The 18,147-nt window shown below is 40.4% G+C and overlaps 1 protein-coding gene across 5 annotated transcripts in view; it reads right to left on the reverse strand.

Annotated features, from left to right (window-relative positions):
- Positions 1 to 962: 962 nt before the first annotated feature.
- Positions 963 to 18,147, reverse strand: part of si:ch211-197h24.6 — a 115,245-nt gene continuing 98,060 nt past the window's right edge. For all 5 annotated transcript variants that reach the window (XM_041184131.1, XM_041184130.1, XM_041184132.1 and 2 more), the window contains exons 21-24: positions 11,508 to 11,615; positions 10,571 to 10,670; positions 2,753 to 3,004; positions 963 to 2,300 (exon numbers count right to left, since the gene is read on the reverse strand). In XM_041184131.1, coding sequence (XP_041040065.1) covers positions 2,233 to 2,300; positions 2,753 to 3,004; positions 10,571 to 10,670; positions 11,508 to 11,615 — 528 coding nt within the window. In that variant the 3' untranslated portion in view covers positions 963 to 2,232. The remainder of the gene's footprint in view (positions 2,301 to 2,752; positions 3,005 to 10,570; positions 10,671 to 11,507; positions 11,616 to 18,147) is intronic.

Raw genomic sequence — 18,147 nt, forward strand, 5'->3', positions numbered from 1 at the left:
AGAGCCAACCAATCCTTCTCATCTCAGCCTCTTGGGTTTCCAAAGACCGACAAGATCCACTGAGATGAGGATTCCAAGCTGGATACGGATAACCACTCCACTTCAGGCAAGGAAAGGAGTGCGCGAGCTGGGCAACTTCATTTTCTCAGTTCATTCACAACTGAGTTGAAAAAAAAGTTCAAAACTTAAAGCTCCTTGGTCAGGTGATTTCCAGTAAATCACTAGGCCTTTGCCTTAAACTAGTTTTTTCCCTCCATTAATTACAGTTCAATAAGCGAACAGCTCTCCTCAAATGCCACGCAGGTCAGGTGATTTATTTGAAAAGGCATATTTGCTCACAGTCCAAGGTGAATTTATGACCTTTTAAAAAAAAGTGTCCAAATAATACAATGTCCTTCTGAATTTAAAAAAATATAGTTCTTAAGGATATTCTTCCCAACAATGACCAATACATTCAGCACCTCAAGTTACAATTACTGTTGATGCAGTCAAGCCAAACTGGGCCACTCCAGCATGACTGGCCACTGTTCGGGACTCAGTCTAGTCACACAGTAAACCCAAATAGCATCTTTGAAAATAATAAAAGGTGAAATTAGGAATGGATGAAACAAATCCAACTGTGGGTGACAGGAGAAAACGAACTGTCACATAAATGACATTCATTTTCCCATCAGACATTTAAAAGGCTACATTTCTCATTGCCGTAGAAAGCAGCAGAAAATGCACAAAAAGTGAAGGGGAGCACTTACAGCCAATACTGTCCAGAATTTTCTTTCACCATCCCCAACTTTACCACCTTCCTTTTGATTGCAATTCTATATTTAAATGTTGGCATGGAATGCCAAGGAAATAGCTCTTTACACACTAATCCCGCCAAACATAATTTGCACCATTCAATAACTGATGAAACCAGACACACTCACATTACAAATGCTTCAATAGGAAACCAGACCTCACAAGGAAACAGTCATACAATATTTATTTTACCCAAAACACAGAAGAAAAAGATTACATTTTTCATCAGAACAAATAAAAGATACACTTGTATTGAAAGTCACTGTCTGTACGGGCAGACGGGCATTCAAATGAAAGTAATTCTTGGCAAATGAGTTTGAAAAAAGTCATAATGCCATTTCTTGAAACAGGTATTGTTAAAAACTAAATTGAACTTTTGAGTTTTCAAAACACAAAAATGCAATTGTGTTTTATACTTGGGATGCTGGGAAATGACTGACTGTGCTCATCAGTGGCTCAGTAAAATTATACTAATTTAAGGTGATGGAAAATACTTGTGTGCAAAAATGTTAACCCTTCAGTACAAACAACTTTGCACCAGTAAGGTTCTAGAGTCTTTAAAACATCAACAAACCCTGGCTACAATACTCGACACTTTTTTCAATTACAGATTTTAAGCAATAAATGAATGGTTCCTTTATTCTTCTTCGTTGTAGTTCATTGAAGACCAAGATAAATTAAGCAAGCAAGATTTCTAATAGTCATACATTTGGGGATACAGGTAAGTATATGTTTCTCTAAAAAAAATCTTAATTTGCTTTGTATCATTCACAAGAAACCCTCAACTGAATGAATTAAAACTTCCAATAACGAGGCCATCAGCTCACAACAGGTGCCTTGCACCTGTGCTAAGCGACATGTTGATGCCAATGTGAAAATTATTAAAGGTGTTAAGAGAATATAAGTACCTTCTAGAACCTAGAGATCAGTCAGTATTCAAAAGATTTAATTTACTTACCTGGATCTCCAATCCCCTGTTGCGAATCAAAATGGTTTGAGTTTGTTTCAAATAACGGATGGGATCCCTCATTAGATTTGCACATTGTTGTTGGGACTACTACTTTCAGATCAGTGCCAGTACTATTTTGACTATCAAAATGTTTGATCTTTGCATTTCTAACAATTTCAGCAAACAAAATAGAGAACACTTCAGCTAACTTTGAAATCCAGAAGGTTGAAGCTTTGTTGCAACCAGAATTAAAAGATCTACATCAAAGCTGTAAATCAACAGTACTCACAAAAGTTAATTTTGTTCTACAGACATACGTAACTGACAGTTCAACATCTTGGAATGCACAAAACAAGCCTTTTCCCTAATGTAAGCTTATAAACAAGGTTTAAAAAGGAATTTTAATTGATTTGTAGCTGTTGCCCAAGATGTCCAGGTACTTTCTTGTAGATGATCAGCTGGATAGGGCGCTGAATTGTAGTATATCTTTAATTTGGTCTTTTACTAAGCACACCAGCCTCCCTCAGCACAGTAACCAAGGTTGAAATCCTAATACCTAGAAAGAAGGCAACAAAGTATTGATTAATGTGGCTCTCTAACAATGAATATTTACAGAATTATAAAATATTTTAATGTTATATTTTAATCATCTTTGGGAAAGATGCTCTTTGTGATCTTTTTGCGATGAAAAGGCACAGATGGCAAATGGACAAAAGAAGACTGAACAATTTAACATTAAGCTTCTATATCTAATAATGCTGTTGATCTGTTAAGGTAATAGCACTTGTAGCCAAATAAACAGTTCTCCTGGAGTCCTGACCAGTATTCATCCCTCAACTAGCACCATCAAACAACAGATTAACTGGTCATTCATCTCACTGATGTTTGTGGAATCTTGTTTTGTGCATTTTCCTACATAAAACAGGAACCATTTAATTTGGCTGTGAACAAATAATAATGCAATTTCATTCATTCTTCTTCCTTAGTGCAGTTTAAAAAGTGGTTTACCTTCAAATGCAGGGTTGTTGGCTGCTAGCCTAGTGAGAGTATTAGTAATTGTATTCTCATCCATTCCACGAATAGAATTCAGTAGTGATGGGGTCAGGAGGTTGCTGTGTATCGATGACATTGACATACCAGTGTTACGCACCATGGGGTGAGGTGTAGGATTACTTGAGGAGCTTCTGGTTAGAGTACCAGAGGGTGGATATGATGAATATTCAACTGATTGCCGCATGCTGTTATCCCTGCCAGAGATACCTACAATATTTAAAATATACAGGAACAGGTAAACAATCCAGTAATGGCCAAACTACAGACATTCAATTTCTCTGTAAAATATAACATATTAAAGATGTGTTTACTCAAAAGCAATGCCAATAAATTACATGAGAACTTGCAGCTGTGTACATTTTTGGGCTGGGTATAAATTTATTTGCATTTTACTATATCTTTCTTTGTACAAAAACAACTTGTTCATACAAAAAAAAAGTGAAATTTAGGAAGTATAAAACAACATTTTCTGCCACCCTTTGGGGAAAACAAGTTGCGACCATAAACAAAACTGTAGGCCTGTACCTATTAAAATGTGAAAGTTTTAATAAAAACCTTCACTATGGCATAGTTATCAAGAAACTGGGGAGTTCCACCATCAGTGTAAAATGCTGCTGTATAAGCTTCCACGATCTGACCAACTGAGCCCTTTCACTGAAAATTCAGTTGGAGGAATCTTTTGACAAAGAGAAAAGTTGTGATGGCATTCCCTTTCTTCTGCTTTTTGGATGTGGGCAAGGCTGAATTTATGCCCATTCCTAGTTGCCCTGAGTGGTGGTAATGGGCTCTCTGAACAGTTGGAGTCCTCATGATATTCATGTTCACACACTGGTAGAAGATGGGATATTCCAAGACATTGACCAACAAACTCCAAAGGAACAAGTATGTTCTTTGGAGGGAAACTTGTAGGTGATTATGTTCCCACAACGTTTCTACCCTGACTCTTCTGTGATAGAAATTATAGGGAAAGAGGTACTAATTGAAATAATGTTTATGAGTTATGCAGTGCATCCTACTGATTGTACAAAGTGCATCTACAGGATACATGCTAGTGATGGAGCAGGTGGATACAGAGTCCAGTGGCAGAAACGCCAATCAAGTGAACTGCTGTGCCTTGGATAATGTTGAGCTTGAGTCAATTGGGTTGTGCCCATCCAGGTGAGTGGTGAGCTTTTCATCAAATTCTTGATTTGAGCCTCGATGGAGGATAGACTTTGAAGGGATCAAGTTAGCTACTCACTAAAGAAACCAGCCTATGCCCTACTCTTGTAGTCATGGTGATGAAATAGCTGGTGCAATTAAGCTTCCAGTGAATGGAATTCCAAATGATGCTAAAAATGCAAAAGAAGTGCAAAAACATAGTAGGAGATTTTAACTACCCCAATATTAACTGGGATAGTTTTAGTGGGAAAGGAATGGAGGGAACAGAATTCTTAAGATGCATTCAGGAAAATGTTTTTGGCTGGTCTGTAGCAAGTCCAACATGAGAGGGCAGGGTTCTGGACTTTGAGGAAATGAAGCTAGGCAGGTGAAAGGAGTGACAATGGTCATAATTCAGTTAGTTTTAACATAATTATGGAAAAAGGACAAAGATAAAACAGAAGTTGAAAGTTCTAAATTGGGGAAAGGCCGATTTTACTAAACTGAGGATTGATTTAGCAGAAGTGTACTGGAAGTAAATCAGTGTCAGAGCAGTGGGAGGCATTCAAAGGGGAGATTCGAGGTTCAAAGTAAATACGTTTCCACAAAGAAAAAAAGTGTGGGATAGCCAAATCTACAGCCCCCTGGATGTCAAGGAGCTAACAGAGTAAGATAAGAGAGATAAGGAAAGCTAATGTCAGTCACTGAACTCAATACTGAGAGAAGAATACTGAAAGCTGAGAGAAGTATAGAAAGGGGAGGGGTGAAATAAAAACGTAAATTAGGAAAGCAAAGAGAGGGCATGAAAGAATATTGGCGAGTAAAATCGGGGGAACCCAAAGATATTTTATCAATATATTAAGAGTAAGAGGATAACCAAGGAAAGAATAAGGCCCATGAAAGACCAAAAAGGTAGCCTGTTTGTGGAGGTGGAGGATATGGGTATGATTCTTAATACTTTGTATCTGTCTTCACAAAAGAGGGGGACAATGCCAGACACTGTAGTTAAGGAGGAGTAGTGTGAAACATTGGATGTGATAAACACAGGGAGAGAGGAAGTATTAATGAGATTAGCATCGTTGAAAGTGGATAAATCACCAGGACCAGATAAAATGTACCTCAGGCTGTTAAAAGAAGCCAGGGAGGAAATTGCGGAGGGTCTGAACATCATTTAGCAATCTTTACTGGGTACAGTTGTGGTGCAATGGGACTGGAGGTCTACTAATGTAGTACCTTTGACTAAAAAGGGAGCAAGAGATAGACTGAATGATTTCAGGCCAATCAGTCTGTGGTAGTGGGAAATTACTGGAATCAATTCTGAGACACAGGATAAACTAATACTTAGAAAGACACAGAAAGGCATGGATTAACCAAGGAAAGTCAGCATGGATTTGTTAAAGAAAGGCTGTGTCTGACTAATTTGATTGAAGTTTTTGAGGAAGTAGAAAGGAGGATTGATGACGGTCGTGCATCAGTGAGGTGGTCTACATTGATATTTGCAAGGCTTTTGACAAGGTCCCACATGGAAGACGGGTTAAAAAATAAAAGCCCATGGGATCCAGGGGAATGTAGCAAGCTGGATACACAATTAGCTTAGTGGTAGGAAACAAAGGGTAATTGTTGATGGATGTTTTTGTGACTGGAAGGCTGCTTCCAGGGCTCAGTACTAAGTCCCCTGCTTTATATGGTACGAATGATTTATACATAAATGTAGGGGAATGATCAAGACATTTGCAGATGACACAAAAATCAGCTTTGTAGTTGAAGTGAGGAAGATTGCTGTAGACTGCAGGAAGGGCCGGTCAGATGGGCTGAAAGTGGCAAATAGAATTCAACCCGAAGAAGTGTGAGGTGATGCATTTGGGGAGGTCAAACAAGGCAAAGGATTACATAGTAAATGGGAGGATACTGAGAAGTGTAGAGAAAGTGAGGGACCTTGGAGTGAATGTTCACAGATCCCTGAAGGTAGCAGGACAGGTTGATAGGGTGCTTAAAAAGACACATGGAATCCTTTTGTTTATTAGCCAAGGCACAGAATACATGAGCAGGGACGTTATGCTGGAACTATATAAAACACTGGTTAGGCCACAATTTGAGTAGTGTGCTCAGTTCTGGTGACCTCATTACAGAAAGGGTGTGATTGCAGAGAGGGTACAAAGGAGATTTATGATGCTGCCAGGACTGGAAAAATTGCAGCTATGAGGAAAGATTGGATAGGCTGGGGTTGTTCTCCTTGGAACGGAGGAGGCTTACAGGAGATTTGATTGAGATGTACAAAGTTGCGGGGCTTGGATAGAGTGGATAGGAAGGGCATATTTACTTTAACAGAGTGATCAGTGACTGGGAGGGCATAGATTTAAAGTGAATGGTAGAAAGTTTAGAGGGGAGATGAGGAAATATTTTCACCCAAGGTGTTGTGGGGGTCTGGGAACTCATGCCTGAAAAGAGTGATAGAGGTAGAAATGCTCAACTCATTTAAAAGATGTCTGGATATGCACCTCAAGTGCTGTAACCTGCAGGGCTATGGACCAAATGCTGGAAAGCGGGGTTAGGCTGGATGGCTCGTTTATCAGCTGGCGCAGACACAATGGGCCAAGTGGCTTCTTACCGTGCCGTAAACTTTCTATGATTCTATTCTAATGGTAGAGGGTTAGGTGATATTGAAAGTCAAAGGAGCTGTTGAAAGTCAGGTGAAGATGATTGGTAATTTTCTTCATAAAGGTGGTTGTGATCATAATGTGGCATAATGGTTGCTCGTACTTGTCACAATAAGCTGGTTGTTTTCCAATTCCTTTATAGGCTGCCATGGGTTGCTCTTTTTCGGAGGAATTTTGTATGTAGCTGAACACTGGAATTATTAGCAAAACGTTTATGACAGAAGAAAGGTCATTGATGATCTAGCTGAAGATTATTGGCCCAAGGACACTTTGGAGGTAGTTCAAGGGGTGTAATGACTGGCATCTAACAACCATGATTATGTTCATTTATGTCAGATCTGACAAAACAATGGAGAGATTCCACCTTCGACATTCATTAACCTCAGTTTTCCTTGCTGCCATAGTCAAATAATGACTAAATATCTAGGGAAACTAATCTCATTCCTCCTCTGTTGTTTCGCTCTTGCACCTAAATCTGGATCAAGGCTATGCTGAGATTGAGAACCAAATATGAACGAACATACAAATTAGGAGTAGGCCATTTGGTCCTTTGAACCTGCTCCACCCATTTGATAAGCTCATGGTTGACCTGATTGTGGCCTCTACTTCCCCGTCTATCCACTATACCCTTTGATTCCCTTGTCAATCTGAGATTCTAATAATCTATCTAACTTAGCCTTAAAAGCATTCAATGTCCCTGCTCCACCACTTTCTAGGGGAGAGAATTCCACAGACAAGCAACCCTCACCTGCTTAATCTGTGTCCCCTAGTTTCTCCGACAAGGAGATCCTTTCAGCATCCACCTTGTCAAATCCCCCTCAGGATCTTAAATGTTTTAATAAGATCACCACTCATTCGTCTAAACTCCAATGGACACTGGCCCAACCTGTCCTTATAAGACAACTCCTTTTTCCAGGAACCAGTCAGGTGAACTTTCTCTGAACTGCTTCTAATGTAATTGTATGCTTTCTAAAATAAGATGACCAAAACTCTGCACAGTACTCTAGATGTGGTCCCACCAATGCCCTGTATAACCGCAGCAAAACTTCCTTACTTTTATATTCCATTCCCTTTGTAATAAAGGACAATATTCCATTTGCCTTCCTAATCACTTGCTGTACCTGGACATTAACTTTGTGATTCATGTACAAGGATACACAGATCCCACTGCACCGCAAAGCTTTTCCATCTCTCTCCATTTAAATAATATGCTGCTTTTCTATTCTTCCTGCCAAAGTGGACAAGTTCACATTATACCCCATCTGAGAAATATTTGCCCACTCACTGTAAATTATCTGTATCACTTTGCAGACTGTGTGTGTCCTCTTCACAATTTACTCTCCTCGCTTTCGAGTGCGTCATCAGCAAATTTAGCAACCATATATTCGGTTCATCCAGGTCATTGACATAGATTGTAAATGGTTGAGGCCCCAGCATTGATCCCTGTGGTACTCCACTCGTTACATCTTGCCAAGCTGAAAATGATCCATTTATCCTTACTCTGTTTCCTGTTGGCAAATCAACACTCAATCCATGCTAATATGCTACCCCCTACTCCATGAGCTCTCATTTTGTGTAGTAACTTTGTATTGACACCTTGTCAAATACATCCTGGAAATCCAAATGCACACAACTACAGGTTCCCCTTTATCCACATTGTTTGTTACTTCCTCAAAGAACTCAAAAATTAGTCAAACACCATTTCCTTTCACAAAATTATGTTGACTCTGCCTAATCACATCAAGATTTTCTAAGATAAAAGCAAAATACAGTGGATGTTGGAAATCTGAAATAAAAACAGAAAATGCTGGAAAAACTCAGTAGGTCTGACAGCATCTGTGGAAAGAGAAACAGAGTTGATGTTTTGAGTCTTCTTCAGAAGAAAGGTTATATAGATTCGAAACATTAACTCTATTTCTCTCTCCACAGATGCTGTCAGACCTGCTGAGTTTTCCCCAGCATTTTCTGTTTTTATTTCAGATTTCCAGCATCCACTGTGTTTTGCTTTTATCATAGTATTTAATTCATTGTCACTTCTCTTCCAGGAATGGCTAGCTTGAAGAAGTACTGCTCTTCTCTCCGACAGGATTTCTGTTTATCTCTTTCACCCTGTTCACATTCATTGCTTTCTATTTCCCTCCTGGTATTTGACAAGGTATTTATGAAAACTCGCTTTCACAGCCATATTTCCTTCCTCAGTGATTTCCTTCCTCAGTAAGTCTCTGACTTACCCTGCGTTGATTCCAACTGAATTTCCATCCCTCATGTTTTGAATCCACCCAGGATTACAGGTATCTCTGGGACACGCAACGTTCCTCGGACTGCTGTTCTCGCCACATCCTGAGATCAACACTCAGCGCCATGCGCAGTGATATGAATGCACTCGACCTCTCCCTCCAGCAGCACCGACTCATCCTATCTCAAAGCTGTCCTTGTCCCCAGTTTCACTTTATCATTCATCCCATCTGACGCCTTAAGAAATTTTTTCCCTTCCTTTCAAGATTTTCCAAGTGTCCTGCTATAACCTCCTTAATAATATGTTATAGGACGTTCCCTATGACAATATGTTAGGCTAACTGGCCACTGGTTTCCTGCTTTCTGTCTTCCTCCTTTCTTGAATAGGGGAGTTACATTCACTATTTTCCAATCTGATGGGACTTCTCTAGAATCCAAGGCATCTTGGAAAATTAAAACCAATGCATCTACTATCGTAGCAGCCACTTCTTTTAAGACTCTATGATAAAGTCCATCAGGATCTGGGAGCATGTCATCTTTTAGTTCTACAGGTTGAGTATCCTTTATCCGTATCCCTCAGGGTCATACAAACATACGAGTAAGGAACAGGGGCTACTTGGTCTTTTGAACCTGCTCCAACATTCAATAAGATCATGACTGATCTGACTGTAACCTTCTGCCTAGCCCTGATAATCCTTCAGCTCCTTGTTTATCAAGAATCTATCTACCTCTGCCTTGAAAACATTCAAAGGCTCTGCTTTACTGGCTTTTGAGAAAGGGAGTTCCAAAGACTCAATACCCTCAGGAGAAAAAAAATTCTTCTAATTTCTGTCTTAAGTAGATGACCACTTGCATCCAACTGCATTTTGGTTAATTTTGGTTTTTCGATACCGCATATAAACTTACATTACAATAGCCTAAGCTAGTTATGGTCTAAAGTAAATAAAATAGCTAGAAAAGCAAGATGTATCACCGAATGATAAATAGTTTCTTTTTGACCTGTTCACCACAGAAATCGCAAGATAAACAGTGCAGACAAACAACTAGGCTTCCCATGCTAAAGGTCGATGAGGTTCAAAAAGAGTGTGGTTTTTGGATGTGTTTGGTCTTCCAATTTATGGATAAAGAATATTCAATCTGTAGTAACTTAAGTACTTTTCCCCTGGTGGATATAATTGTTTAAGTTCCATCCTCCTTTTCAACTCTTGATTTACAATTACTTCTAGGATGTCATTTGTGTCTTCTACAGTGAAGACAGTACAGAAAATATCTATTCAATGAAATCTAGCATGCTTTCTCATTTAATCAATCTTTATAAACAATTTATCAAATCAGTAGGGAAACTATAAGTCTGAAGATGTGCATGTTCAAGCTAGCTTTGTAGCTCCAAAATATTTGCTACCTGGTCAAAGCAAGTTTAATGAGGCTTGATGAAGCACAGTAATTTTGAGGGGTTTAGATAAAAGGTTAGGCTCAGGATGTTCAACATGAAAATAAAGATCCACTGCTGTTTCAGCAAAACAAATCATGCAAAGAAGTTTGTGATAAAAAACATCAGAGTACTAAAAATGGCTTCTGTTCCAGCTCTCCATATGCTATAACACTGACGTGACATTGATGCCGTAACGATCTTACAGGCAATGATAAATTGCTGCTAGGAGTGATTAAAAACACTTGGTAAATCAACACTTGCACCATACAGAGTAAACAAAGTCTAACATCTATTTGAAACCCAAATTACCTGGGTAACTCCCCAAGTTCATTGCCATACGAGATTCATGTCTAGGATTTTCATCTGGTATATAGGATTTTGTTTCTTGAATTAATTTCTCAGCAGAACCCTAAACAAAAAAGGAATACTTATTCTAATGTACGATGTACAAGGCACTCTACACACACTTAGCGTTTTTGACATTTGTAACAGAGAGAGATGTAAAGTTAATCTAGGGGCCCTTACAAGTTTTCTACCAGTCAGCATAATGGTAACATGATTATATAAATGTGTTTCCTGGCTGGGGAATACTAGCCTGGTAAGAACATAATTTTTTTTAAAAGGTGTGGGAATTATTATAACATGCATTTTTTTAAAAAAGGCATATCAATCCTGGTCACTGTAGCACAATAGTGATAGATTGGGACAAGAGAAATAAGGTAAAATTTTTAAAAATTGAAGATTTTATTCACGCGTGTGTGTGCGTGTGTTGGGAGAGTGATCGAACATAATGAAAATGCACACAACATTAGCTCATTGAGCAAACACACTGTGCGGCTTAATAATAAGCTACGCAGATCAACAAAGATCGTAGGTTCCATCCATGATTTGTGGTAATTTAGCCAATCCAAGCCAAGGTAGGGGTGGTAAATTGCATTTTGTTTTAGTGCCTCTGGCTATAAAGAGGAGAAACAAATTTTTGTAATTTAATTTTTTCCTCTACCCCTGCTTTCTATGCAATGACCCCACTAAAACTCTGAACACTATTTGGCTAGGCTTTGCTCAGCACAATCAATTAGTCCACCTACACGTACTGACCAGGGTCACACATGAAGAATTGCTACTTAACCAGGTACTTACTATTGCCAATGCAATTGTACCTCAACATAAGTTACTGCCTCAGGAAAGGGAAATACGTGGTGAAACTGGGAAAGGTTAACAATTACATGGAATTAAGTTTTCTTACCGTGATCTTCATGGCCTTTTGACCAAACTGCAAAAGTCGATTGCTGAGTTTGTACATAACCTCCTTGACATATCCAGCATCAGTATCATTAATAACTTTAAAACTGGTCTGAAAGAAAATAAAATATAATTACCAACCAAGAATCTTTAATTAACAACTCTTCTAACAGAGGTGTTTTAACACTTTAACAAAGAATTTCTGGCAGTAAAATCTACTCAGTACTTTAGAGCTGCCTCTTAACAATGCACGTGACTTTCTACAACATTATATAACAATCTACTCAGCGGCATTCACTTAATAGGTCTTCCCGAGCATTGCATCAAGGGAGCCCAGAGTCCCATGTGTTGGTTCTTTTTTCAGAAGAGAACAGAAACAACAGAACAAAATGAGACACTTGACTGTATTAACCCTTGGAGAAACATTGGAGGCATATGGAGAATGTTTCATTTAAAAAATGAATGAAGGTAGTTCTAGAAATTAGAGAATATTAAAAAACCACATAATAATGTAACTCTTTCGAGTACAAACACTTTTCCATCTGTTCCTATTCAGATGAAGTTACATTGTTTCATAGTTTTGCCATTGTGACATTTGAACTCTTGATTTTTTTGTTATATATAGGCCTCAACTGTAACTCTTTTGAGTACAAACCTGTTTCCATCTGTTTCAGAGGAAGTTACATTGTTTCATAATTTGCCATTGTGAGATTTGAACTCTTGATACTCTTTTGAGTAAACCTGTTTCCATCTGTTTCAGATGAAGTTACATTGTTTCATAGTTTGCCATTGTGAGATTTGAACTCTTGATAATCTTTTGAGTAAACCTGTTTCCATCTGTTTCAGATGAAGTTACATTGTTTCATAGTTTGCCATTGTGAGATTTGAACTCTTGATCTTAGGGTTACAAACCCAGTACCATAACCACTTGGCCATTTAGGCCAAGCATTTTTGAGGGTTAATGTCAATCTCATTCTAGTCAACCCAGGTAATTTATTAGAAGAATAAGACAAGCAGAGCTGAAACTCTGTTAAGTTAACAACTTTTAGTATTGACTTAATTGATCTCAAAGATGCACACATTGTGCAATCAGGAATTAATTCTACCCAGGATAGGGAAGAAAGTGAATCATCTAATTAGTTCCATTGAAAAAAGCTTAACTCTAGCTGTAGACTCGTTTTCTCTCTCCTTCCTCAGTTCTGCTACATCATAACCTTGCTCCGAGGCAGGCAAACTTCCAACATTAAGTTCCGGCAAAATGGTTTAATAATCCAAGTAAAAATTGTACAATTGTGGATCATAGCTGGCAAGACAGTTCAGAAAATAAATGGTTAGGCTGAGAGAAGAGAGCTTCTATAAAGGCTGAACTTAAAACCAATGCTGCAAGTATACTTCTTCAGCTGCTGTATTCAATCAGGAAGTACATCGTAGCAACATTAAGCAAGAACATCGGGATAAACCTTTGACCATTTACACTTTCAGGTCAAAATGAACAGCAGCGCTTAAAACACTCACCAATTCTGACCTTGTAAAGGCACCTGGGCTCCAGAGCGACAGTTTATACAGGAGCCTTCCATAAGCTAGCCCACACAGTGGGCATTGTGTCAAGAGCTAATTAATTTTACTTACAACTTAAGGGCTACTAACCAACTTTTGAAACCTCTGCTTAGTAATAGGTGACCTTAATAGTTTATTTCTATATGAAACAAACATTTTGTTTAGGTTCGATATCCTATATCCATCTATATAGTAATCAAGCTTCCACATAAAACAAGTTTCTTTTAATAGGTTAAAATATGAAAACGGAGATAAAATGTTCAGCAGAATGATTTCACAAGATCAATGGAATTCAGCTGACTTTAGGTCAAAACTAATAGAATTAAGCATACTCCGTTAGTATTAACATATTGTGTTGAGAGAATGAAAACAGAAAGTGCTGGAAATACTCAACGGGTCTGGCAGTATCTGTGGAGAGAGAAATGTCTCAGGTCGATGACCGTTTGTCAGACTGGTGAAGGAAGTGGAAGCCATCCTTCTAAAGAACAAGTTCTTCCTGTTTTCCAGAATCCCAAATGCTGGCCCTTTAAAGACTCTGGTCATTAGCTAAAGGGTTTCTGAGTCACAGAGTGAGACTTGTTCAGCTGTGGGGGATCCTGAACAGCTCATTGAGAATTAGAGCTCGTATCCTATAAGAACCACATCCTTCTGTGCAAATATGGAGTCATAGGGATCACCGTCAATTGCTAACACTAGTTTACTAATCGTAACTATGAGGGGGAAAAGGAGTGAAGACATTCAAGAATCCTACAGACAAAAGTAGAGGTTAAGTATTACACCAACTGCATGCCAAAGATATTAACATACTATGTTCATTGACTCTGGATTGAGCGTTTAAATGAGTCTATGAACAAGTAAACCAGGTTTTACCCTTCTTAGATAATCCTATGGTTTTTCTATGTGCCTTCCTTGGCATTCACAGAATCTCACAGTGCGGAAAAGGCCCTTTGGCCTATCAAGTCTGCACCGACACGTGAGAAACACCTGACCTACCTACCTAATCCCATTTACCAGCACTTGGCCCATAGCCTTGAAGGTTATGATGTGCCAAGTGCTCATCCAGGTACTTTTTAAAGGGTGTGAGGCAACCCACCTCCACCACCCTCCCTGGCAGTGCATTCCAGACCGTCACCATCCTCTGGGTAAAAAATTTTTCCTCACATCCCCCTAAACCTCCTGCCCCTCACCATGAAATTCTGTCCCCTCATGACTGACCCTTCAACTAAGGGGAACAGCTGCTCCCTATCCACCCTGTCCATGCCCCTCATAATCTTGTACATCTTGATCAGGCCGCCCCTCAGTCTTCTCTGCTCCAACAAAAACAACCCAAGTCTATCCAACCTCTCTTCATAACTTAAATGTTTCATCCCGGGCAATATCCTGCTGAATCTCCTCTGCACCCCCTCCAGTGCAATCACATCCTTCCTATAATGTGGAGACCAGAACTGCACACATTATTCCAGCCGTGGCCTCACCAAGGTTCTATACAACTCCAACATGACCTCCCTGCTTTTGCAATCTATGCCTCAATTGATAAAGGCAAGTGTCCTATATGCCTTTTTTCACCACCCCACTAACATGCCCCTCCGCCTTCAGAGATCTATGGAAACACACTCCAAGGTCCCTTTGTTCCTCAGAACTTCCTAGTGTCATGCTGTTCACTGAATACTTCCTTATCAAATTACTCCTTCCAAAGTGTATCACCTCACACTTTTCAGTGTTAAATTCCATCTGCCAGTTATCTGCCCATTTGACCATCCCGTCTATATCTTCTTGTAACTCTTTCGAGTACAAATACCTTTCCACTGTTTCAGATGAAGTTACATTGTTTCATAGTTTGCCATTGTGAGATTTGAACTCTTGATCTTGGGGTTACAAGCCCAGTACCATAACCACTTGGCTATTTAGTCTTGTAACTCTTTCGAGTACAAACACATTTCCATCTGTTCCTATTCAGATGAAGTTACATTGTTCGATAGTTTTGCCATTGTGAGATTTGAACTCTTGATCTTGGGGTTACAAACCCAGTACCATAACCACTTGGCTATTTAGTCTTGTAACTCTTTCGAGTACAAACACGTTTCCATCTGTTCCTATTCAGATGAAGTTACATTGTTTTATAGTTTTGCCATTGTGAGATTTGAACTCTTGATCTTGGGGGTTACAAACCCAGTACCATAACCACTTGGCTATTTAGTCTTGTAACTCTTTCGAGTACAAACCCGTTTCCATCTGTTTCAGATGAAGTTACATTGCTTCATAATTTGCCATTGTGAGATATGAACTCTTGATCTTGGGGTTACAAACCCAGTACCATAACCACTTGGCTATTTAGTCTTGTAGCCCAAGACACACAACCTCACTGTTAACTACCCGGCCAATCTTTGTGACATAGACCCCCCACATAGTCATCTATGTTGTTTACATAAATGACGAATAATAGGGGACCCAGCACAGATTCCTGTGGTATGCCACTGGACACGGGCTTCCAGTCGCTAAAGCAGCCTTCTGTCATCACCCTGTCTCCTACAACTAAGCCAATTTTGAATCCACCTTGTCAAATTACCCTGTATCCCACGTGCCTTGTTTATAAGTTTCCCATGTGGGACCTTGTCAAAGGCTTTGCTGAAATCCATATAAACGACATCAACTGCACTACCCTCAGCTACACACCTGGTCACCTCCTCAAAAAATTCAATCAAATTTGTTAGGCATGACCTCCCTCTGACAAAGCCATGCTGACGATCCCTTATCAAACCTTGCCTCTCCAAGTGGAGATAGATTTTCTGTAGAGTTGTCCACTTTTAAGCCTGCCAACACCTCCAATACCTTGTCACTCCCTATATCAATTTGCTCAAGAACCTCGCAGTCTCTTTCCCCAAGTTCCATACTTTCAACCTCATTCTCTTGGCTGAAGACGGATGTGAAGTATTCATTCAACATTCTACCGATGTCCTCTGGCTCCAGCCACAGATTGACCCCTTGGTCCCTAATGGGCCCTACTCTTTCCCTGGTTACCCTCTTCCCATTGATATACTTAGAGAATATCTTGGGATTTTCCCTACTTTTACCAGCCAGAGCTTTCTCATATCCCCTCTTTGCTCTCCTAATTACTTTCTTAAGCTCCACCCTGCACTTTCTGTACTCCACTAATGCCTCTGCTGAGTTGCTCCCTTTGTACCTGCTAAGAGCCTCTCTTTTCCTTCTCATTGTATCCTGAATATCTCTGGTCATCCATGGTTCTCTGGGCTTGTTACTCCTTCCTATCACCCGAGAGGGAACATGTTGAGCCTGTACCCTCCCCATTTCCTTTTTGAATGCCCCCCCACTGCTCCTCTGTAGATTTCCCCACAAGTAGCTGTTCCCAGTCTACCTTGGCCAGATCCTGCCTTATTTTACTAAAATCTGTTCTCCCCCAGTCCAAAACATTTTTTTGCAACTTGTCTATTTCCTTGTCCATAACAAGCTTAAATTGTACCATGTTGTGGTCGCTATCATTAAAATGCTCCCCCACCACCACCTCAGCCACCTGTCCGGCTTCATTCCCCAGAATTAGCTCCAGCACTGCGCCGTCCCTTGTTGGACCCTCTACGTATTGACCTAAAAGGTTCTCCTGTACACATTTCAAGAAATCCACTCCATCCAAGCCCTTAACACTATGTCTATCCCAATTAATGTTGGGAAAGTTGAAATCACCTAATATAATTACCCTATTATTGTTTTTACACACCTTTGCAAATTGTGCACATAAGTGTTCCTCAATTTCCTGCTGACTATCTGGGGTTCTATAATAAACACCTAACAATGTGGCCGCCCCTTTTTTATTCCTACGCTCTACCCACAAAGCTTCATTCGATGCCCCCTCTAGGATATCATCCTTACTGCAGTAACTGACTCCTTAACTAATAGTGCAACGCCTCCTCCTCTTTTCTCCCCTGTCTCACCTGAAGATTCTATATCCTGGAATGTTGAGCTGCCATTACTGCCCCTCCCTCAACCACGTCTCCGCGATGGCTACTATATCACAACTCCACGTGTCAGTCCTCATCCGTTTTACCTGTAATATTCCTTGCATTAAAGTAGAGGCTATCCAGCCTTGTCTTACTCCCTTGAAACTTAATGCAGCTGCACTCCGTCTGACTTGATTGTTTTACTGTATTATGATGTGCCCCTATTCTGCTAACATTCTGTGTCCCCTCCCCCAGCTGAATTTGTTTAAACTCCTCCTAACAGCACTAGCAAACCCGCCTGCAAGGATGTTAGTCCCGCTCTGGTTCAGATGTAAATCATCCCACTTTCCCCAGAAACAGTCCCAGTGACCCAGGAATCTAAAACCCTCCCTCCTGCACCAACTCTTAAGCCACGTATTCATCTGTGCTATTCTCCTATTTCTGTGCTCACTAGCACGTGGCACTGGGAATAATCCAGAGATTACAACCCGAGCGGTCCTGCTTTTCAGTCTACTGCCTGACTCCCTGAATTCTTGATGCAAGACCCCATCCCTCTTTCTACCTATGTTATTGGTACCAACACATACCATGACCTCTGTCTTATCTCCTATCTCTCCCCCCCCCCCCCCCCCCCCCCCCCGCCCCCGCAGCCATTCAGTGACATCCCGGACCTTGGCACCAAGGAGACAACACACCATCCTGGAGTCATGTTGACGGCCACAGCAGCACCTATCTGTTCCCCTGACTATAGAATCCCCTATTGCTCTTCCTCCCCTCCTGTACAGACAGGCTCCTTGTGGTGCCAGTACCTTGGCTCTGTCTGCACTCCCTGGAGGAACCAGCACCCTCATCAGCCTCTAAAATGGAATACCGATTTGCGAATGGGACCCCAGGGGACTCCTGAACTACCTGCCTGTTTCTTTCGGACTGCCTGGTGGTCACCCATTCTCTTCCTTCCTCAAGTCCCTTCGGCTGCGGCGTGACCACCTCTCTAAATGTGCTATCCACGATGCTCTCAGGCTCGCAGATGCTCCACAGTGTCCCCAGCCGCCGTTCGAGCTCTGAAACCCGAGCTTCCAGGAGCTGCAGCTGGACACACTTTCTGCACACATGCTGGTCCCGAGCACTGGAAATGTT

This window comes from Carcharodon carcharias, chromosome 3 (assembly GCF_017639515.1).
Source record: "Carcharodon carcharias isolate sCarCar2 chromosome 3, sCarCar2.pri, whole genome shotgun sequence".
In the NCBI taxonomy this organism is placed as follows: domain Eukaryota; kingdom Metazoa; phylum Chordata; class Chondrichthyes; order Lamniformes; family Lamnidae; genus Carcharodon; species Carcharodon carcharias.